This window comes from Tigriopus californicus, chromosome 5 (genome assembly GCF_007210705.1).
Source record: "Tigriopus californicus strain San Diego chromosome 5, Tcal_SD_v2.1, whole genome shotgun sequence".
Classification (NCBI taxonomy): Eukaryota; Metazoa; Arthropoda; class Copepoda; order Harpacticoida; family Harpacticidae; genus Tigriopus; species Tigriopus californicus.
This window is the reverse complement of record NC_081444.1, coordinates 12,211,983-12,236,713: the sequence shown is the minus strand read 5'-3', so window position 1 is coordinate 12,236,713 and position 24,731 is coordinate 12,211,983. Positions and strand designations below refer to the sequence as shown.

Sequence of the window (24,731 nt, the reverse complement as noted above, 5' to 3'; positions counted from 1 at the left end):
CCAACTGAAGAGGAAAGCGGTCACTGTAAAGACGGCGGCTGATGACTACAACAAGTTGACTCGCACATTGATCGATTGGCTCCATCATGAAAAGAATGCGGACGACAAGGTGAAGCTCATTAACGAGCGCCATGTGTCCTTGAAAGATGCTCAGATTTACGTCGAGACTCTTAATTCACTTCTACAAGGAGAAGAAGAATCCGACATTTCAGTATTTTCAGTGGCAACCGGATCCAAGCGACCCAACATTTCGATTTTACACTCCAGAAACTCAGATGAAGCCTATGGGGAGGCTATCAGAAACGTACGGGTTGCTAAAGCTTTAGCAAGCTTTGAAGCTGAACAAGACAAGTTAATGGCAAACAGGATGGCAAATGAGGCAAAACTCCATGATGATCGAGCCTTTCCAGCTCACGAACAAGCCCGAATAGAGTTCGGAGCTGAGAAATTGGGACGAGAATTAGATCTGGAAGAACAAAAGTTGGAGTGTCTCAAAGCCAACAAGGTCCTTGGGACAGAACTGATATTGCTAGTTGGGGAAGAAGACCCCAGGTCGTTGGAACTGGAGACGTTATCTCAGAAATTGGCACGGATCGATCCTGGGTTGGGACCCAGTGATGTCCATATGGTTGACGCTACCAGAAACTCAAGACCGACCGACTCAGATTTTTTATGATTCGGCACCCCATTGAATGTTGGGGCAAACGGCTCCAATTATAACCCCTTTCAACAGGTCTTAGGTGCACCTTGCCAATATGAAGAATCAATAAAGGGGCTCAAAACATGGAAAAAGTAAAGAGGAGAATCAGAGCCAGTACATAAACAGTTGGGTAGAGATAAGTGATGAAAATCTTGATTACTGCATAAGATTGGGTGGGTCAGATTGAACAGATCCTGTTTCAGCTCCCGTCGTTGATGACATTTGGACCGGAGCCGGAAAAACGTGCCTGACCGCCAATACTCCAAAGGGATGTCGGGCCAAGGACAGTAGGGTGTTAGTACGTCCTTGACCAGGAAGGATAACTTTTGTCCGGACATCACCTCCGGAAAGGTCAGGTTCCCAAAACCTGGCCAGCCCAATTTTTGGCTGAAAAAATACCTCCATGCATTTTTGGCATATTGGGGAACGCACAGATATCGTTTGAGGAATTTGGTGAAGGTGACATCGGCGGATTTGAGGGCGGATTGGGCGGAGTTGGAAAGCCACAGGTGAAGGCAGTAGAGGAAAATTGGGTTGATGTAGGTCTGGAAGAGTTGAAGAACTATTGGAGAGGGAAGATTCTTGAAGGGAAGTCTATTGGAAATGTTTTCAAACCTGGCCCTAGCTTTGACTATTGATGATTCGAGATGTTTGGTGGAGGAAACCTGGGTTGATGGTGCTTGTGGAGAGATCCACTAAGTATCCGTACTTGCACTCTTCTCTTGATGTTAGATTGGATAATTTCATAGAGGAGAGTAGCTGCAGAGGTGGTAGAACGTCTGCTCTGGAAACCAAATTGGAATTTGTGAAGGAGATCCCTATCCTCGGCCAATCCGGAAAAGCGGATTGCTAAAATAGTGGGTGGACATCATCTTTAAGGAAAATTGGCCACTGCAATGGCCTCTGAATAAAATTTGGCTGAGTCCACTGAATGTAAGAGACTCCCATGGATGTGATTCATCCATCCTTCCAGAACTTTTGAACGTTAAGAGTAATTGCAGAACAGCTTCAATCCATAAATTCCATTGTGGATTATTCTTTGGAGTTTTGATCACGATGGCCCAAAACCACTAAACATTAATGACTACTTGGCCTAAGCGACATTGTTCACTGAAATTTTGGAGGAATGAATGCTAAATGTGTTCAATAGTCTTAGTAGCGCTGGAAGAGTGACCACCCAGGAGATTTGTTTACCCTTCCTGTTTAAGATGACGTCATCAGTCAGCTGTAGCTTAAAGGTACCTATTGGGAGGAACTCCTGGAACAGGTTTAGGAATAATCGGGATAGAGGAGGCAGGGCGAGAGCGCCTACACCCAGCACCAAGGTCCGTCAGTCATATCAAAGGAAATAGTCGTGACCAGTAAGAGTCATGCCATTAAGACCACATTTCTGAAAAGCATATGCGACAATAGAAAGGGAAAGGGGCAAAGAGCGCTAAGCGCCCAGATACTTCGACATAACGTGAAAAGAGAGAATCGTGGCGGGAAAAGTACCGTCTTCATTTCAATCTCACACAAATTGACTACTTGGAAAATGTATTCGACTTTCATTGTTCCCCCTGGGGAAGTTTTCACCAGAGACGAAGTGTTTGCTGAGAGCCTCATCTCTGACGACCTCCATGATCACATTCGAACCGTGGAGGATACCATCGTTTTTCTGGCAAAGCGGAGACTTTTGGCGAACTCTAGCTTTTGTGATCGGTGTGAAGTTCAGCGAGAGCTTCGGCCTTTTAGCCGATGCATTGACACCGTGCACTGGAAGTGCCCCAGATGTCGAACAACACGGTCAATCCGCAAATATAGCTTCTTCTCAAACTCTATGCTCCATTTCCAGCAAATTTTAAAGTTCACATATGGGTGGGCGAGGGATTGGCCTCTGAAGGAGATCGCGTCGCAAAGTGGAGGAATGGCCTCAACCACTAGAGTTGATTGGGCCAATTTCCATCGGGATGTTTGCCAGGTAAAAATCTTAAGACGTAAATGTTTCCGTGAATGAATGCATATTTTTAACTTGCATCATATAACTTTATATCACAAAGAAACGAATTGCCGGGCAAGGTGTGAATTGTTCATTTTCATTTGGTAATATTTCAGATGCGTTCAATGCCATTTGAAAGTGTGGTTATGAAAATATGACATAGGTCGGCAATTGAACTATAAATCGGCATAGCGTAAACAAACAAGCTCCAAGCTAGCTTAACTATTATGAAACGTTGAAATAATTCATATTGGTATCATTTATCTACATTTAAGGAATGTGGTTGGGTTTTCTTTTCAAACAAGACATGGGAAATATGATAGTCAGTGGAAAACCCGTATCAATAAAGTACAAAGGACGTTAAAAAAAACTTTTTCTATCTGGAGTAGTTTTTGCTCACTTTGACCCTTTTAAGGTAAAAGACTGAAATATGATTCATCTATTCGTACAGGAATATATTAATACAAATCAGACGCAAATTGGTGGGATTTATGTAAATGCTGCAGACGAGATTGAGCCTGAGGTGGTCGAGAAAGACGAGAGCTTGATCGCCAAAGCAAAATATAATCGCGGCAGATGGCCTGAGGCAAGATGGATCTTTGGGGGAATCGAAAGACGGACAGGAGCCTGCTTCATGGTTGAAGATCCAGATCGGACAAGGGAAACCCTGGAGGAGGCTATAGTGGAAAATATACGACCCGGAACACACATAGTTTCTGATAGATGGGCAAGTTTTACCCATCTGGAGGAGATTGACGGTCGTATATATAGCCAGTGTTATGGTGCACCATCAGCACTTTGTGGATCCTTTGGACGAACGGATTCACACAGAAACAATTGAGGGCACATAGATGCAATTCAAGAGGAAATTGAAGAGGCAGGCACGAACATCAGACCGCCTTTTGCCTACATACTTGGCGGAGTATATTTGGCGTAGGGCCCATTCCCAAAAGAAAACGTTTGGATGTATCTTGGCTTGCATTGGGGATCAATACCAATTTCCTCTTAATTTGCATCCCGTCGCACCTCAAGCACCGCCGCCGCCACCACCACCGGTCCAACCTCCAGAGCCTCCACCAGTCACACCTCCACCGGTCACACCTCCAGTGCCTCCACCGGTTCCGCAACAAAAAGAAGACACCACAATTAACTCAGCTCAGAGAACCAAAGAGGGAACACGAGAAATTTTACAGAATTAGGCAACATTATTTGCAAATTCAGGTGGTTTTTCATGCAAACTTGCTGTCAATAGAGACCATATTTATATGCAATTTTTGGCCGGCCCTAAACAAGAATCTCAAAGTTCAGTAACAAGTCAGAGATTGGTAAGAATGAACCCTGTCGAGCGTTTTTCAAAAAAGAAGAGTTATTCCCGAACACGAGTTTAGGATGGATAAAAGTTTTCGCCGTTTGTAGAGATTTTGTCTGACGATAAAACGTTCAGGTGCGACAAAAACATGTGAAAGAGCAGGCATTTTTAAAGGTTGCGTGATTAAATATGAAATGTTTCAAGTTGGAACACTTGGAAAAGCGGAGCATGACTGCTTGTTGTAACCTGAAAACCATATGACAACCTTGCCTGAAAAGGTCCTAACAAGCAGAATTTTACTGATTGTGCCTTGACCAAGGATGGGAAATTATTAAAGACCATTTTCGACCATCTGGCAGAAATTGGCAGAAATTGGTCCAAAATAAGTGGCAGAAAATGGCAATAAAATAGAAATCTTCTGACACATTAAAATCACCTTTTTATCAAACTTTCATACGTTTTCGATCCGTTTTCACGTCGGACTGTACCCTTGACATGCTGATAGTTTTTTTTTTGCATTGAAGCAAGACAGAAATCAAGAAATATCACTCGACTCTGAATGGAGCTTGAATTTTGCCACAACAATCGATCATGAGCAGGGTTGCCATGAGGCTAATCTATCGTAGTCAAAATGGCCTGATATTAACCAAGATTTCACCTCTGACAGATTTAAATATCATTCCGAAGTGAATGACTGGGTATCATTCGTTTTGGCTGCAATTGAAGCTCGTCATATTTTAGATTTAGAAATTTTAAATTCCTTCAGAGTCGATTTTTGCCGTTGCTGGCCTCAATTCATTGAAAAATGACTTATTCAAAAATGATTACTAATGAAAATTGTTAATACTCTGCCCATCATAGTGTACTTTTGTAGTCCTTGAAAACTAGCATGGGCATTCCATGTCAATTGAACTAATGATATAACCAATCTGCACTGCTCAGGCAAATTGGATTTATTTTTTGGTCAGAAAGTACTGGCAGATATGACCCAAAAACCAACAATCTGGGACCAATCTCGGCAGTACTGGATTGGAAGCTTGGTCACAGGCAGATTGGTTTACATCAGAAAAGTGAACACACTTGTTCACGAAATTACGGATGACACCTAAAAACGTCACAACTGGAAGGTGCCTGGTTCTGATGTGATCAATCTTTCTGCGCCTTAAAATTTCAAACCAGTTGGCTTGTGTGTTGTGGTTTGTAGCAGCGACCTCTATACACTCGCACAGAACTATAGGGAATTATCCAAACGTAAACATTAGTAGATAAATAAAGTAAAGTAGTAAATAATAGTAAAGTAAATAATAGTTTGACATATCATTAGCACGCGGGAGCCATGAATACCAATTTGCAAGAAATATCCCGAAAAAATGTGGAAAACGTGAGTTTTGGCTCCAGGCATTGAAACGAGTAAATCCAGATGGATTGAAATGGAAGCCAAACGACAAAAGCCGTATTTGCTCTGATCATTTCGTTTCGAAACCATCCATCGAGCAGTTCTCCATGTAGATATCACGGACGGTATCCAACAACCCAACCGGGATCATTGATACATGGAAGGGTGTACCACAAATGAGGCAAAATTTACCGCGATTCACTTCATGATTATCCATAATCTCATGCCAAGAAATAAGCGAGTCAAAGTCAAAATAGTCAGGCAGCCCGTCCATTGCATTTAACAAAAGCGGGCACAAAAGATCAGGAGGAAAGAGCAGTAAGAGAAAAAAATAGCTCAGAGAGAAAATCAGTCACGGCAAATTATCACCTTCTATTTATCATCATAATTGTATGGAATACACCCTGATTCAAGCAATTGGACAAAGAAAAAAATCAGGTTGTATTTTTCTGCCCGCCACCTTAATCCCCGATTGCGCGGGAAAATTTGAATAAATGACTATAACTTAAAACGGATATAACATAAATTTGGGTAGGGAGGGGAATTTAATTTTGACGAAATTTTCATCATGTCAATGTCCTCTAAGCAAAGGAATAGCGATTACTCGAATACCATTGCAGAAGAGCATACCTCAGATAAAAGAGCCGTGTTTCTGGAAAGAGCAGCCCCACTCGGAGTGATCCTGATTACAGTCCAAGTGTGTTCAAAACTTTTCATCGACGCCCAAAAGCATTGCAAGAAGTGAAACGATGCGAAAGAGCAAGAGCCAGGTCCGGTTCCAAAACAAGTGACAATTGCTTTGACGCGAATGAATGCACTCCCTCAATTGATGCAGTGAACAATTCACCCTCAAAATATTGCCAAACTTTCGTACTGTTTTCTTGCGATTGGCTCCATGTCACGTCCATACTTCATGGCTCTCGTAGGTCTAATGTTTTCAAAAAAGTATTTGATTCGCAGTTCTCTTCTAGATGCCTTCGCAATTTTTCGTGCAACTGAGGCTGTAATTCGAAACTTTCTGAGCAAAAACCAACGAGGATTCGAACTTTGTCCAAGAGTGTCCACAAAAATGGGCAATGGATCTTGAGCTGATTGCTTGATATTTTTTTCAAAAAAACGTAAGTGCTCGTCGGTCATCATCTGCGAAATTTGGGGCTCTGGCTCGACTCTTGAAATTGGCTTTCGCAGAATAACTTTAACTTGTTGGCTCACTACGATTTCTATTGAGGGAATGTCCTCCTGGCGTTATCCGTCGCACGTTAGTGTTTTGAAGAATGAGTTGTTGTGCAAAGAGTTTGTCTTCATTAAATTTAATACCTTGTCCATATCAAAACTGGAACCAGAGTAGTCTCGCTTCGTTGGCTCTTTGTTGAAAAACAGCTTCTGAATACTTTGGCCTTTGGGGTATAAATTGTTCAATTTTTCACTTGGCTTTGACCATGCTTGCTCCCTGTTTGTGCAACCCTCCGGTCGCTCGTTGTTGACAGAAAAGAAAAAGGCGGCACTGTGTTTACAAATGCCGGCAATTCCGGCTACGCAACTGCATCTGGCTGAAATGACGGCTCGATCATTTGGCGAGATTTCGAATGTTATTTGGTATGGCTTCTCATTGATGGACATCTCACAAAGGCACTCTCCGAAAATTGTTAACGAGATCACCCCACCAGAGACGATATCCGAATTTTGAATCTCACGAACATTAAGGGTATGATGAACCATTTCTCGGCCTTTCTGGAGGATGGCTTTCCGCAATTTGACGCCTCGTATTTCCTCAAACCCCCAAAGAGTGTCACAATTCTAAAATTTGCTTCCATCTCTTCCTCGGATCTAATAGGGAAACGCTCTGATACTCTCTGTAGATGCGTTTCCTTCGCAACTAAAGACCAGGCACTTCCCTTTGTTGCCAGTTTTGGCCGCATGGTGCGCAAGCTGTTTTGTTTACATTTTCCAGTCACGTGTTAGGAACATATATTTTCTGACCAAAAAATCCAGCTTGGATCAAACTTGGCAGTACTGGTTTGAAAGTTTGAGGCGCAGGCAGATTGATCACATCAGTAGTGCCTAGGCATTCTTGGGTCATCACAAGGCAATCGTATAAGGTTTGGTAGACTGATTTGTGATTTTTTGCAGTTCTATTCCCAACACGGATTTGAATGGTCCTAGTAGCTATTCTATCAGCATCTTCCACTGGATCCTGGAATCTCCAAGTTTTTCCTACTTGATGGTAATGCTGAAGGATCAAATGACAATGTCTCCAATGACAAAAGCTTTTCTGTGGTTCATTTTTGTCTTGGTTGGGGAAAATTGAGTTCAAAACTGTTTGACAAGGTAGCGATTATCCTCAGAGGTTGTTGATTATTTACTAGCCATGACGTATATATTTGATCATAATGACCCTTGAAAAGAAACAGCTGCAGGATGAAGTTCTGGAAAATAGCCGGCAACCGAAAATAGATGGTAGTCCCTCCAAGGTCAACGGCCAAATTTAGCAGGAACTATAAAGTAGCTTTTGGGAACCATAGGATCTCCGGTTTTATTCAAATATGATTGCAAAACTAGATTCTATTTTTGCTAGGGGACTTATGCTACATTTTCCACTCATTTTGAGACCACTGCATTGAATGTAGCAAAATAGTAATGAACTTTGAGAATCCTTGCAAGGTTGAATGATTCAACAATTTTCTTAACAAACCGTTGACAACGTTAATGTAATGTGAGGTTATTTCATCCCTGGCCTTGCGCTTAGAAATTATCAATGAGGGATGAAAATGGTTAAGAGATTCAGCCAGAACGAATTATGTAAGCCCAAAAAATGGCAAGAAAGCAGGCAAAATTGCATATTTAGTGGCAAATATATTCAAAATTCTTCATGGATTACCTTAAATTAGCCAAGTGTAGTTTTCTTCACAAATCTCTATCTAAGGTATAGAGGCCATACGAATAGACATATTTTTGCTCTTTTCTTCATGTAATTGAGCAAAATAGACCTGAAAGCATTGTTTTGTTTATCTGAAACTCATGGAAAGACTTAAAGGTAGCAAAGTAAAAAAAAATGAACAATTTACCAAGTAAGAAGTAAAACCTTTTTTGGTTCTGAAGTATCCTTTGCTAGATTTTTGCACACCTAGCCTATTTCTTGGTTTTCCTTGACAATATGACTGCTGGCGTCAAAAGACCTTGAAGGGAGGTTCATTTAGATGGTTCCGCGATGGTAGTCAGTACTAATTACAATCCTGTGTTTTGAGATTTTCCTTGCGACTTGAAGAATTTATTTGCCTTTTATTTCCGACCGAACTAATGCAGTACATTAAGTTCCTAAAAAAGTTTCTAGGCGCAAAACCCAAAATATAGCAACCCCACATTAACGCTCTAGACAGATCGTCTAGAGAATTGTTGAATCACTCCACCTTGTAAGCAATCTACATGTTCATTGCTTCTTCGCCACTTGTTGCGCCAATCTAAGACTTGGATCATCCAGGGCCTAAATAACGTTGCCACGACCTTGTGAAACAGAGAGATCTTTTCTAAACTTAAGTTTCAACACTGTTTGTTCGACATTCGTTTTGTTGTGCAAAATATCATCATTACAGGTTCCAGGACAACCAGGCACTGAAGCACAGGGCATTAGTAATGAAATTTTAACTAACGAAATTACAGTAATTCGTTCCTTTTCTCGAAAAAGGAACTGTAATTGCGTTACATTTTAAAATTGTGTAATTGTAACGGTCCAAAATTTACAAGAATTACTCGTTACTTGTTCCTTTTTCAGCTTCCAGAATGGCCTTTAATTTTTCTTCTATCTTGCGACAGCTGAAGAACCTTAAAGCTCAACAGAAATTGCCATTTTTACTAATTTCATCTAGCATATTTTGATCAAAGAAAGTCAGGGTTGAAAATTGTGTTTACTCTTAACTGCTTTGAGGGTGTTATTGGCTTTTAATCTGAAATTCCATTTCCTACTTACTTCTTCTCAATCAAATACTGAAGGACTGCAGATCTGATTGAGTGCTTGAATATGATGCATCAAGTTTCCAAAGCCTCCACATTTCCATGACTTAAGGCATTGGTTTCTAGAAGGGAAGCCTTACCGGCTTAGCAATGTCTAATATTGTTTTTCCATCATGAATTTTGCGACATTGTTTCAAACCTTTAACAATCATTATCCCATCCGGGGTCCCAATGTTGACTCCTCAAATTATTATGATGCAATACATTTTGAACAATTATGCCAAGATTAAATGCCAAGGCTCATTATTGACAAATGTTGACAATAAATCTTCAAATGTTACGCATTAGGACGGCTTGAGTCAAAAAAATCCATTTCTTTTGAGAAGAATGGTCTGGATTGGGCAAACCATAAAATATTGGTCATCTAAAATTTTAGTAAAAGTAATTGTAACGAGTAACACCATTACATTTTTTTTCGAGTAACGGTTGGGTAACGAATTACTGTTTTTGACTAAAGTAACTGAAACTGTAATTTGTTCCTTTTATTGAGGAACGACTAATGCCCTGCTGAAGCACAAGTTAGATGTAACTAGAGGGCTTTTCAGAGAAAAGTCACTCCAACCAAGCCACTTGAGACTTTGCTTTGAACACATTTTGGTAGTTGGGCAGCAGGGTGAAATCTCGTGAGTGCCGCTTCTCTGACTAGCCCTCTAGATGTAACGAACGATCCACCCGGTACGGTTTACTGAGAACAAAAATAATCTGGCAGATTTTCATTTGATGGGTCCTATTTCAGGTAATTCCACCACAGAAATGCGATAAATGTTCTTCAATTCTACGCGGAGAAGGCGTTTCTGTAATATTTAGTATTTTGTCGTGGCCAGTTTTTCCGGGTGAAGTTTTCCTGTGTTTCAAGGTAGCCTGGAACCAGAATCAAAATTTCCGCTCTAGCTTTTAGCCAAACGAGCTTACGCTCCATCATCGATAAAAACTGGACCAATGTTAGTGGTAAAAGTATACGCCTTTTTTCCCATTAAGCCCCAAAACACAAAATTCTTTGTCTGTACTTTGCTGTGTTAAAGAAGGAGTTTTGTGATTGTATATAAACTGTTTGAAAAATGGTTCAAGAGTGCAAATGAATTTTCCCACAACCAAACGTGTTACTTTGAAACTTAATTGTAATTCTTATTCTAGAATAGTCTCTCACCATGCCATTTATATAAAATATCACCAATATCTACCTAGCAGAACATCCTAAGTTGTACTTCCGTCCTGATGTCTCCGCCAAATCGTTCGAAGCGTTAGGGATGTTGTCACTGGGGCTTTGGCAAATGCTTCCGGCTACGTCAAGACCACTTGGGACGTATTCGCAAATAGAGCCAAATGTGTTTGTGCAGTCTGAGTCGTCGATTCGGATTTTTTTGGCTGTTTCGACAAGAATTGGTTTGAAGATGTAGACTTGTAAGCATTGGTTTTTAGCTTACGTTCTTTAATTACTCTCGCGCAAGGATGGCCACGACTGCCAAATCTGATATCCAGATCTGAATTGAATTCTTTCCACACAAATGGACACGAGATCGATCCGATATCCCAAACTAATTGCTTAGTACAGTCATCATTCTGGCAGTCCTGGCCTTGTTGTTGATTTCGTATCCCAACCCAAATTTGATAAACATCAGCATCTAAAACAAACATAAAAACCATAACAAATTGTTGTGTTGTACAGAATTAGAAATATGAAACATGACACTTCAAGTCCTGAAGGCTTCGGAATTCTGTTAAGAGCTCTTTTAGATTTTCGCCAGCTATTTCTGATCTCCTATAATCTTCCTATTGACTTGAAACTTGTTCATGGCAATGGAACCATAGCTATTACCTTGAACCATTCTAGAAACTGCTTCAAAGTCTTGAACGTGCTGAATAACTGCCAAAAAATATTGGTGTCCCAAGCCTTCACAAAAGGCTTTAGCGTCATGATATCCATTGGTAGAATCGAACACTTTGTAGTATTTGCCGTTCGCCATTTCCACAAATCCATCCTCAATTCCCGTAGAACCCATGACGAAAACCATGAGCCAGAGTTCCAAGAATCCCATTCTGATTGCGGCCATAACTGAAAAGGTCGAAATTGATCAATCTAAGCCTGGATCGACATTGTCCGCATGTCTGTTAGAACTGGTGCATTGAGGGAAAGGTCCTCAAGTACTAGGGATCAATGTGATGTGCTTGCAAGCTCGAAACACGCAAAGATAATAAAAGCCTGGACAAAATTGACATGAAACACACAAGTCTTCAGCAATGCATGACTGAAGACCCTGAATGTAGAGACCACGGCAGTTGACTTCAGCTCATCAAATTGGGTTAATCTAGCTCTCTGGCTTAATCTGATTGGCCAATAGATTTTGAAGGACCACCAACCAACTCACTTAAACTAGTGCCCTGTGCCACAAAGAGTACGGCCATGAGAAGTACCATCTAACTTGTTCATGGTGAAACTTCTCGAAGCTCCCAAAAAGGAAGAAAAAATAGTACATACATATTACAAATTTGTGAACAATTCCTCGCGGACCTAAAACTTCGACCAATAAATAGGCTTTTGAGAATAGACAAAGACAATTCTGACACGCTAGTTACTTCTCTTGCATAAAAAGATGATTTATTGAACCTGAAAAACAATTTGAAACCATGAGGTTCAATTTGGAAATCAAAATCTGACTAAAGCGTCATATTGAATGGAAATCTCAAGAACAGAAGAGCTCATTCAAAACCTTAAAAGTCAGGGAAAACAAAATTGCCACTAGGTTGACTCTCCTCAGCACTATCAATAATAGTGAATTTTAGCCCAAAAATTCATCCCACCTTTTCTGGCCAAGGATGGAGAGACTGGACTGGCTGAAAGGACAAAGGAGCAAAGTAGTCACCTATACTTTTCTCCCAACAATTTGACGTTGCAGTCACTTTTTAATTTTTGAATCATCCCCCTTGGGTTCAAATTGTATTTGACGTTAAGTTAATCGTGCATTCATGCGAAAAAAATATGATTTATTTTTTGTTTTCTCGTTCTTTTGGAAACTGGGAGTCGGTTCACAATAAACGAGCTAGATGGCGCTTCTCATGACCTTACTCTTTCTACCACCTGGCATTATTCTAAACTACGTACGAGCATTCATGCAACAGCGAGAGCTTCCTAGTATGCATTGCATGCTAAAAGATGAGGTTGTACATGATTCATGACGGGGGGTATAGTCAAAAACACCTCGGCAGTGGTTGAAAGTAAATTATCTTGTTTGGCACAAAAATAGATGTACTTATACACGGTTATGAAACGTATGATTGTACAAGAACCCTGGGGTGTACTCAAAAAGGGTTCTAAAAGCAATTCAGACCTCCAGATGATTCAGCTTTTCTGGCAAAATCACACGTTAAACGGTCTCCAGATATACGTTGACATATCCGCATTTCTTGCCTGGGAATCTTTTTTTTTCAGTTTACAAGTGAAGATTTATCTCCATAGCATTGGAGGGCCCATATTATTAGTCTCACAACCACTTCCGTGTTGGTCGTGAGGAAGCTTGTCGCCCGAGTCAAGATAGAAAGCACGGTTGGCGACGTGGATAGTTCTACAGTAGTTCATTCTTCGAAGTAGAAAAAGAAAAAGTAAAAAAGTTCAGGAAAATTGCTGCATTTATTGCAAATGGCATTGACAATCGGTCAAAAGATTTAAGGTTAATCTGAGGCATGTCCAGTCATTCATTTTAATTGCTTGACAAGAACCAGTGAATGGTTATATCTAGAGGGCCAATAGTTATATCATTTATCCACCATTCAGAAAACGTTTCAGCCAATGTGCAGGGTGGCTGAGTGAAAAGGGCCGGTTGGCTATTTAAAGTATATACTTCAAACTACTCTATTGGATTTGCTCATGAAATTCAAATCTCATTGGCACATTATCGCACATTATCGCTTGAAATTAATGAATTCATGTTAGCAAGATAAAGCTATCATTGACCAATACTCTCATAAGGAAATTATAGAGCATGTCAAGTGAAGTGGTCCGGCACCCTGATTTTAGGCATTTTGGGAAGGGAGAACAAAGACAAATACCAAGGTCAACTCCCACTATCCGCCCATTGAATTTTCCATAATCAAGTGGTTTTGAGTGAGTTGTGATTGACAGCCTAAAACTGTGCCAATCGAAGAAAATGGTCGGTTGAGAAAGATGAAGTGTACAGTACTCCTGGAAATTACATTCCCGAGGACTGTTATCTGAGTAAAATCCTGAGAAAATTTAAAAAAGTTATATCGTATTCAATAACCGTTTTGATGAGTGTGAAAAAAAAGTGTAAGTGTTGTAGCTAGGACTTGGTTACTGCAAGTGGTCCATGGATACTGTTATCAATTCAATCAACCATCAAACAGTATAAATATTAATATTGACGGAACATTTTACATTTCAGCCATTTCTATATCAATATGCTTTGTAGCAAAGGACACTTGAAAAACTAACCAACTCATTTGATCCTTTTTGTCTTTGACATCTTTTAGAATCAAGATCGGCCATTCTAAACACCGTCGGCTATTTTTGACCTTCCAGCAATTTCTGCCATTTTTTGCCATTTTCTGCCACCTCAGCCACTTGTGGCTGAAAGTGGCAGAAATTCGATCAATCTCGATTTTTCCCATCGCCGATTGTGTGGCCTCTATATGTAGATGCTCAGGGAAGGATCAATGCCAATGGTTGGTGAGTGCCGTGCCTAGGTAGCTAAGGAAAAGGCCATCCCTAAAAACAAGCCCAATGGCTTACGGGAGAGACCTGTGGATAGCCTCTTTTATACGTATTTTTTTATGAAATAAAATGAAAATAGGATGTTTGATGATCGCATTTATCAAAATCACTACCGCTGGCCCACCAAGAGGATATGAAGTTCTTGTTTGCACAAAGGATTTCGTCCTCTGGAAAGGTGGCCCACTAGCTACAAATGACGACCTTGAGTGAGCTCATTTTTAGATGAGGGGTTCAATTGGTCCTTGCCGCAATGACGCCCCATCCAAAAAAACAAGCGAGCCATACTCGGCAACTCGAAGGTCCAGAAGTTCTAGGTTTAGAATAGGATCATTTTATCCTTAAATGACTTCTGGTCTCTTACCGGCGAGTGTAAGAGTTTATCCTTCTGATCCCAGCACGGTTATTAACAGAGTAGGCTGCCCCAAATAAGGCAGAAGGATGACCCAAAAAAACTTCCAGTTGGGCTATGCCCTAATGCTCTCATGAAAACTGAGGGATATATCTGAAGTGCTGAAATGATACAATTTATTTACAATATCAAATGACGCTTCTTATTAATATGCTGTTTTTTATCCAACTCACCAAAGAGCTTCATCCTAACCTCAACTTTTATGTCGAATGTTCTTATAAAAGATGACATTGAGAAATAGACCCACTTACGTATACTCTTTTCCATTGACATTTCCTCTCTTGGAATGCAGATAGGAGTATTAATCTCGGGATTTTTGACAGAATTTTGAAATAATTGAAAAATTAGCTTAATTTGATTCACAGCCTAGAACTGTGCCAATCGAAGAAAATGGTCGGTTGATAAAGATGAAGTGTTCAGTACTCCTGCAAATTACATTCCCGAGGACTGTTATCTGAGTAAAATCCTGAGAAAAGTAATGAAAAAGCCTAATGATCCGTAACATATGAAATTTTGACTCTTGCGATGAATTGGGATGAATGAAAAGGCTCGACTTTCTTGAACGGGAGAGGCATGTCCTGATGTTATTTGTCATTCGCGTGTACAATGCTCAGGTTTTATTTAGTCGTTTTGTGAATTTCTTATTAATTCGCTGTCGGGATCAGAAAATTTTGGCTGAGTGAAACCATGGCTTGCTACAAACTGCGTCCCCCTTTTTCTGCATCGAAATCATTGAGCAACAGTGGATTCGGCTTTCATCAGAGGCCACGGTGTTCAAAAAGCCCTATCAAGTTTCCAGAGAAATTCCCAAACACAAATTGGCATTTTTCTACCTCAAGAAGTCATAGGGAACAACTTTAACTTTATCGCTTTATGGAAACACATAAAAAAACTTACATAACTAAAAACATTAAAAAACCTAAAATTTTCAAAAACCTACTCCATATAAATTAGGAGCGCACTTAGCCCCTAAATATAATTTACAATATCATTTATTTCACCGCTACTCAGTTATATCGGATTTAGTGGTCCAAATTTCATCGGTTTTGGCCCCAAAATGCCCCTGTTATACGTTAATTCAATTTCCAAAAGATTTAATATTGATTTTCACTATCGCAAAAATGAAAGATTATTTTTCCATTTCTTGCATAATTTCAAATAACCTTCAAACCTTGTACAATCATATATAAAACCCTCAAAAAGGCAGATTTTAAAACTTTATTTTATAAGCATCCAAGGTACATTTAGTTGAGTGGTCACTGAAAATTTCACAAATATCAATGAAGCCTTTAAGAAGCTATTTTCAATCAGTTTCAACAAAGTCTTCAGGAAACGACATTGTTTGTTGTATGTATTGTCTTCGGAATTCAAGTTAATGCCTAACTAAGTGTACACATGATGATTGTAAAACACATTTTCAAAGATTATACTTTTAGTGTGTTTTAAGTGACATTATATAGCAGTTTTAGCTATTGTGAGACTATGCAAGAAAAGGAAAAATAAACTTTTGTATTTGTGTGTGATATTGCAAATCGATATTATTTCTTTGGGAAATTGAATTAACATATAACCGAGGCATTTTGGGGCCAAAAACGATGAAATTTGCACCACTAAATCCGATGTAACTAAGTACCGGGGAAATAGATGGCATCATAGTTTACATTCAAGAGCTAACTAAATGTGCTCCTAACTTACACTGAGAAGATTTTTGAAAATTGTAGTTTTTATAATGTTTTTAGGTATGTAAGTTTTTTATGTGGGCTAGAATTTCATAAAGCAATAAAATCAAAATTGTTCCTCATGATTTTCTGAGGGAGAAAAATGCCAAGATGTGCTTGGGAATTTCCATCAAAACTTTAAACGGTATTTTTACAACTCTGAGGCAGTAAACATATTCATTCAACTATCAAAAGCATCATACTTAAAATTGAACGCGCAAGATGACAATCCCTTGGGGTAGCTGTAATGATTCGTCTTTTCCCTAAAGTAATTTCCAAATCAAATCGTGGCTAAACAAATTTACCAACACTCCATTTGCCAAGGACGACGTCACCATTGGACAGAGATGGTAGTAATAGGAAAATGCAACTTTTGAGCCGACGGCGTATTGAGTTCCAAGAGCTGATTGTTTGTTTTGCTGATTGCTCTGTAACGTACACCCTAATGTGCACGTTGCGGCTGAGGCCTATTCTCGTAAACGCGTCCACCGAAATAATCCAAACCAATTATCCAGTCCACGAAATGACGGTTTCTATTTAACAAAACAAATTATAAGACAACGGACACAAATGAATAATTACAACATACCGATATTGAATAGGCTCGATGTGGCTTTGGACCCAGGGAAACTTAATCAAGATGGCGTCCCCAGAAAATACTGATGTAACACTAGCCATTTAAGCAATTTTAGCCGAAGGTGACCAGTGACCAGAACCAACCAATAAATATAGCCAAAAAGTGCAGAACAAACCCACACCCTCCCTCCCGTTCCCGTCCAGTTGTGACGTCGTCCTTGCTCTAGTCTATCGAAAGACCTTCAGCTAGTATAAGGGCTATATTTGAATGGCCATTGTTCAGTTCCAAAAACAGGTAGCTCAAATGTCGAGACTCTTGAAGAGCCAGCTATGGGTAGGAAGGTTTCGTTCATTTCTTTGACAAAAATCTGGAACTGTTTGGCTTCGAACCGGGCCTCAGAAGAAAATCTACCTACCACTGGGATCAACTTTGTTTGTTGTGATAAAACAATATCGATATTCAGATTTAATAACATTAAGATTTGTAATCAATTGCAAAGCCATTTATTGATCTTGCCTCTGGATAAAATAAACGATTTCGAAACTCGAACTCATAAGTGGATCACTTTTCCTTTCTACAACCATTAGATCTGACAAAAATCAATGATTTGCACACATCTCTTACCCGATGGTCAATTGCAATGGTATTCAATTCTTCAAATCACATCAAACCTTAAATGTTTGAAGTCAAGAGATTTGAGATTTGTTGTTTATCGAATGATTGTACGGTGACTGCTCCTAATATTTTCTTTGTCTAAGACTTTAACATAACAGTAAGAAGACTGGAAACTTGATTGATTAAGGGCTGATGACTCTACCCAGGATTAAGAAATAAGGAAAGATAGTGAATAATGCTGTTTCGGGTTAAATCAGAATATGAAAATTCAACCAACTCATATTTTTCACTAACTTTTTTTGATTTTGCTGGCGCGGGAAAGTTATCTCTGGCTGCATAAGGTGAAGTAAATAAACTTCAGTTCTGCAAAAATATGACCCACTTCCGAGTTTAAGTTAGCGTATCTGGGAAGTACTTGAATGGGTAGTGATCTTGAATTTTTGTCAAGTACTTGTCAAAGTCTGACTTGCAAAGAATCAGAAAGCTAATCCCACCTGGGGATTATTCCCGTTCATGGCGAACCTGAGCCCAGTTTTTAAAGCCCAAGAGTGTATCTTAGATTGAGAAACGGTCGTACTATACCACATAAATTGAATCTTTTCTCGATCTGAGAGTCATTCCTTCGCTTTAAAGAATTGGGATCTGGAACCACTCTCTTTCCGGTCCGATGAATGATTCACCCGTTGAATGCAATGGGCAAACCAGGTGTTAATCCATATCAACAAGCGGAAAACTCCAACTTAAAGCCTGCAACAGGATCACTGCCTGCATACTCCCTACGGAAACTTGAGGGAAACAATGTGAAATATGAAGGAACTCGAGAAAGAATAGAAGAGGACTTCATAGTTCGAACTAACATGTCTCATGGCTTTGATCCAACCAAAAACCAAAATCATTCAGTGAACAAAAACGCCGTCAGCTCTAGTGTTTCCGTATTTTGCCCTTCATGAAAATATAACTTTGGCCAAAAGGCAACTTTCTTCCGAGGTCTACAAATGACGATGGGTGTTCAAACAAAGAGATGTACATTTCCCCTCCGTTATGACAGCCAATATTAACTCCTTACATCTTCCTCGGGAATGACGGCATGTTCACCCAACGAAACTGTTAATCAACAACTTGTGTCGTAATACACGTGTTTTAGTTGGAGTTATCCATTTAAGAAGCTAACGCCCCCTACCGTTCAAAATGCTCTTCTCCTGAAAAGCGGCTTGATTGAAAAAAAAACGAAATTTGGCAAATCTTGAACGAAATAGGTATTAATTTCTTTTCGGTGTGGCCAATAGATGACAAAGTTAAAACGTTCTTCCATTTATGCCAGTGGTAGACCTGCAAGAAACATGCATTCCAAATAATGAAGTTTTTTTCTGAGGTTTATGCACTGAGTTAGATATGGTGATTGATAGGGCCAGTTAGGCTGGCAATGAAAGAAAGAGCAAGAGCATAGCTGCGATGGGAAAAATCGACTTTGAAGGATTTTTGCCTTTTTCTACCATGTTATGACAGAAATTGGCTGAAGGTGGCAAAAAGTGGCAAAAATAGCAGAAAATGGTGGAATTACCCGTTGGTGCTTGAAGTGCTTGACTTAAATAAAAACAGTGGTCCATGAAATAGGAAAATAATGGCATGATCCCTGCTAGCTAATATGTATCATTTAGAGGCAAACACGCCAGAAACTAACTCAAAATCAAGCATTCCCATAAACATTGTATACATGAGGTACATTTTTTTATTGGAACAAAAGTTCTATGCATAAGCTCTAAAGAGTAGCCCAAATGAATGCACACATAGTCATATACAGAATATTAATTGACCCTGCAGATGTACAATTTGATTGCCATCAAAAGTAAAAGCAAAGATAGATTAGCCTCATTGCAACTCTGTTCAGAATTTACTGCTGTGGCCAAACTCAAACTCCATCAGACTCAATTGATATTTCTTGATCAATGTCTTGCATCAAATTTTAAAAGCATCCATGTTCTTTTTCCCAACCCAGGTTTCAGGGTCAATTGTAATGTACCATTCCAACAGTCACAATTAAGATTATTAACAAGGAATGAAGGCTTTGTAAGCCGGAGGTTAAGAATAACATTTTTCATCCAAACTCAGTCTCTCTAGTGCATATTGGCCTCACATGGCAATTTTTGATCCCAGAATAGGCTCCAAATCACAAAAGAGTGAAACTTATTATGTGTAAAATCAAGCAGAAAATATTTAATGAGCCATACTTATCGCCATAAAGAGGTTTTATTTTTATGAATTGAATTTCTTTCTTGATTTCAAGACCTTTTCTAAAAACACTTTCCAAAAAGCACATCAAGCGCTGGTTCGAACGTCATCTTATTCCATTTATCAATGAAGCAATATTCATTGAACTTTAAGTGCCCTCAAGTGCAGCTCAATATTCAAGAACATTGATAAGACAAATTAGAACATGTTACCTGTGATAAATGATAAATTATGATATAACAAGTGTTGCATACGAATTGGTGTCTGGTCTGGGCCGGGGCCGAGACCCAGCTCGAGGTTGCTTGGGCCAAATACATTTCAACCTCTTAATTTGAGGTGAGCCCTGGGCTATCCCAAGCGTCGAAATGTTGACGCGTTTCGGGCTGGGCTTCAGCCCATTACAGCTCTATTTAGTATGGGCTAACTCATAAAGCGCCCCCTGAAGAGCAGAACGTAAACCATTTTTCGTGTAGCGTAGGAAGCCTATGACACCCAGTTAACGCAGTTTTTGACCCAGGAAGAGTTACAAGCGTTCTTTCGTCAATTCCCAATTTGTGATTCAGGTGACATACATCCATTCAAAAATGGACTGGTTCAAGATTCCAGTTGTGGCTCTTTTCAAATTATTCCGATATTTGACACGGACTGAAATCGAAATCCTCACGGAAGCGCTTCAGGATCAGCAGTTCACCCGATTGGCAATGAGTTTCTTTTTACATTTCCCGGCCAATGTGGAAGGTCATCCGAATCCTTCAGTGATCATTGAACAAATCAAAAGACGCTCTGAAATTCATCCAACGACATTGTTATTGACCGTTGGCCCCCCAAAAGCCTCCACGGATGCCGAGCCGTTCCGCCCAACGATTATGGAAGCCCGCATATTGGAGCTGATAATGACCATCGATAACGACTACCGAAACTGCTTCCTTCCCAATCGACCTGAGGTACCCAAAAGCTGGACCGGCAAGTTGGTATTTTTCGTGCCCCCTCGTGATCGAAGGTACGAATTTGAAAGTGAGGTCATTTACACTTGGACATCCGGCGAAATCATATTGCGACAAAGTCTTTTTGATCTCGTCTGCTTTGACCAGATCAGTAGATGCAGATGGCAGAAATATTGTCCCATGACCCATCCTACCGTCGGCAGGATAGTAGTTTATGAATCGCACGTGTTTCTTTTGCATCGAAGGAAATGTGAGGACCTGGCGAACAAGCATTACTTTGAATTGGTGAAAGTCAAATTGGATAACGGACGAACTTACCCGACGGAGATCAGTGCCCGTGGACATCAACAGGGTCTATGCATCAGTACCTCCAAGGTGAAACTCATCACTGATGAGTTCAAACTAAACTACATTAGGTCCATGTGGACATGTTCGCAAGAGAATCTGCACATTTTCGTCCAATTCCGACAGAAGCAAGTGTACTCCATCTATACTATGTCATTGAAAGTGGAGAATCCAGATCTGAAGTTGAGTTTCTCCGTGCATTCAGATGCCCCCAAACCTCGGAAGACTAGATCTAAAAAGAAATGTGCCACGCATAATGGCCGCTGTTAGTAGATAAATCTATGTATCTACTGCATCCAAGTACACTGATGTACATTGCTTAAAAATGCTTGGATTGAAAAACATAAATTGTCAATTTGGTACCGAATAAAAGTTCAAATAAACACGATGTTACAATCAAGTCCTCCTAGTCAGTACGAGTTCCGAGCACATTTTAGTATTGTTACAGATCTGATTGAGCTTAAAGACCAAATCAATGAGGAACTAGAGAGCCACGAGTCAGTCCATGTTGTCCATATTGATTTTGCCAAGGCCTTTGACAAGTAGATCATGGCCTTTTAGTTAAAACACTCCCTGAGATTGGGATCCAAGGCAAGGTTCTTGATTGGATAAGAAACTTCATTCATGGTTGAAGGATCGCTTAGTGAAGTAAAGGTCACGTCAGATGTCTCACTACCCTCCATTTTGAGGCCTCTCTTTTTATCACAATATTCATTGCCCTGCTTCAAAAGCTTAATCTTTATACCAGTCTGTCTTCATATGCTGACGATGCGACGTTAGTTTTTGGTAGGTAAAGATACTGAGCATAGCCCAGTTTTTTAAACCCAAGGAGTGAAACTTAGATCGAGAAAAGATCCAACTTATATAATGTAGTACGACCAGTACGACCTTTTCTTGATCTAAGACTCACTCCAGCGCTTTAAAAGAATGGGCTCAAGTCTCGGCCATGGAAGATTCAGCTGTAATCCTACAAAATAATGGAAGGTTCAAAAAGCATATCAAGTTGAAAGTGGGCAAAGCTTTTCAAACGTGTGGTTGGATATATCGGACATTTAAGTCCAGAGATATGTGGACTCCAATGAACTTAGCACAAGGTAACCAGGATTTTTTTCGAGGCGATGATGCCAACTGGTACTAAATCAATGCCTCAAAAATCGCCGTTTCGAAATTGAAATGAGTCAATACTTCTCTAACACAAACGAATTACGTTTTGATTAATATTTCTGATCATAATGTCTTTGAAATACACATCACCGCTGGACACGGACCATTCTAAATGAGAAAATTGACGATGAAATGGTCCTCTTAGTGTCATTATTTGAAAATACTTGCACTTCCTCAGACATTTTTCTTTTATCAGGCACAGACGAGCTAACATAGTTACCAAAATAACAGGAAAACACTATTTTAAAAGGAGAGCTTTTTTTAGAACATGGGTGGGGATGCTTGGGTCGAGAATTGGCATTTCGAAATCAGGTCATTGCATTGCGTACTTCTTCATATGGGATAAGTCGTTATAACTGCATATTTCCATTGCACCTCAACCGAACGACAGGAGCAAAATTTTTTCTATTGCTAACCTCCCTACATAACTCTTCACCGAATGATGAGCAAGCCCTTTGGTTGTAAACGGATTACGAGAAGGGGGCTAAATCAATCGTTCTACCATACTCATTCATTTACTTTGGTTTGAGAAAGCATAACTTTTGACTTAATCATTCGTTTGAGCTTAGATTTGAAACACGTGATTACAATAACCTGAGCCCAGTTTTTTAAAGCGTGGGAGTGAGTCTTAGATCGAGAAAAGGTCGTACTACACCACATAGTAAGAAGGATCTTTTCTCGATCTAAGAATCACTCCTTGGCTTTAAAGAACTGGGCTTTTGTACCAGTCTAGCTTGAATAAAATTACAATGCGTTCACTCTCTAATGAATTGTTAGCTCTAGACCCTAGTGTCCGCGTCCATATTTTAGTGATTCATTTTTAAGCATATACATCGGAACAACTTCTGCTGATCTAAACACTTCATCTTAGAAACACCACTTGCTTCCAAGAATAGACGAAGTACGTATTTTTCGTGGTTACTTTCGTTGGGTAGTTATGACAAACATTCATGAAGGCTTTGGCGTTCTTAACAATCGCAGGCCGAAAATCCTATGGGATACATACGTTACGTGGCCACCAATAAAGTAATGAAAGACGTTAAAGTACACTCAAAGGGTTTTTAGTGTTTTTTTTTTGGAAAATGCTTACGTGATCCCACTACATAAAGGAGTAACTATGTACTGGTTGGGAGTGCCCCAGGGCACTACAATCCTCTTTATTGCACTTCTACATACATCGCACTTTCGCTCTTTTCTTCTTCAAGCTCTTACACAAGCGAAATGATCTTAGCTTGCACGACACACAATCTAAACTACAGATCATTTGCGATGAAGCAATCAATACGCTTGTTCAAAAGGGGGAAAATTCCCTTGTATTATTTTTGAAGTCACAAGTGGAGGCAAGGCGATATTGTCTGATAGGCAAAAATGTCAGTTCGTAAAACTGTTAATAACTCCTTGATTGATTATTCGTGAGTAAAAATTCAGGATAAGGGCAAACTCGATGTGCACATCCAAATAAAAATAACCAAAGCTTTCCAGGCATAAGGGTGGATGGATCAACCGTTCAAATCCAAAGAGTCGCCAAGACAAAATGTTTACAATTGTTTCTAAACCTTTTATTCGTATCAACAAATTAGAGTTGGTGAAATTGAATAACCCTTAAATGTTGGGTTGATCAGGGGTTTTGGCCATGTCCAAATGTGCTTAAGAGGGCCGAAAAGCTAAGAGGTGTGTTTGTTTGAGGATTTTCCCGCATGTGATGAACATTAATCCCACCGACACCATGCTTTTCCTGTCCAATGAATGATTTCCGATAGCCACCCGTTGTTTGCATTGGGTAAGCAAGTCTTTTTATTCATATCTAGAAGAGGAATGCGATAAAAATATCAGTTTCGAAAACATTCCATCAAAATCAACTCCTAGTTATTTATTTACATAAGAAGTCGTTTTTATCTATGAACATTTCAAGTAAATGCCAAGAAAAAAATAAGCGCACTCTATGGCACAAAGATCCGCAATTTGGTTATTATCTTATGTATTTTTTTGATCAATTAAAAAGGCAAAAAAATATCAGTTTTAGCATACTGGAGATATAAGTGGACGGAAAAACTCTAAGTCTATTTGACGTATTTAGTTGAAATGTACACTTTTTATGTAAGATGAATCTCTTCGTTATTGACAAATCTGATTTCTTAATTCACCAGTCAATTCGATAACCTTTTGGTATTGACCTCGATTCAACCAATGTATCGATTATAAAATTCACAAGTGCTTAATGTAGACGTGTGAAATCTTTTGACATTAATATTCACGAGGGAAGATCAAAATGGATTGAAAATGATGGCATTTTGAATTTCAGCTCATCAAAATGGCCATGAATTGAAACTGATAAATGACAATACTTGTTATAGTTTTCAATTCTAATCCTTCATTATCGTTTTCGTCTTGTTGCTGAATTTTACTTATTGTGGCTCTCTTCGGCGTCCCTTTAAATAGTCAAAAAGGAGTGGAAGGGCGGAGCGCATTCTCATCATTTGGCAAATGGGTCACTCGCTCTGAGCGTCAGGGTCAGGAAGTAGAAGACGCGATCATATGATTTCCTTCCTGAGAAGGGGATAGCATTTTTGGTTGATTTAAAGAATGGGAAGTAACAGTGTGTTTCATAAATTT

The 24,731-nt window shown here is 39.6% G+C and overlaps 2 protein-coding genes across 3 annotated transcripts; one reads left to right on the top strand and one right to left on the bottom strand.

Moving 5' to 3' along the window:
* Positions 1-797: 797 nt before the first annotated feature.
* On the bottom strand, positions 798-11,633 carry LOC131881140 (uncharacterized). 2 transcript variants are annotated; one of them, XM_059227916.1, is made up of 5 exons: positions 11,208-11,633; positions 10,816-11,013; positions 10,573-10,756; positions 1,316-1,484; positions 798-1,245 (listed from the first exon to the last, which is right to left on the bottom strand). In XM_059227916.1, the coding sequence occupies exons 1-4, from the start codon at positions 11,440-11,442 to the stop codon at positions 1,322-1,324; spliced, it is 780 nt and encodes a 259-aa protein (XP_059083899.1). In that variant the 5' UTR covers positions 11,443-11,633; the 3' UTR covers positions 798-1,245; positions 1,316-1,321. The 2 variants fall into 2 exon arrangements, with proteins under 2 accessions (XP_059083899.1, XP_059083898.1); XM_059227915.1 differs by having other exon boundaries at positions 812-1,484.
* Positions 11,634-20,182: 8,549 nt separating this feature from the next.
* LOC131880315 (uncharacterized) lies at positions 20,183-21,349 on the top strand. Its single transcript, XM_059226915.1, has 2 exons — positions 20,183-20,665; positions 20,855-21,349. Exons 1-2 carry the CDS (start codon positions 20,250-20,252, stop codon positions 21,222-21,224), a joined length of 786 nt encoding a protein of 261 aa, XP_059082898.1. The 5' UTR covers positions 20,183-20,249; the 3' UTR covers positions 21,225-21,349.
* The last annotated feature ends 3,382 nt before the right edge of the window (positions 21,350-24,731 follow it).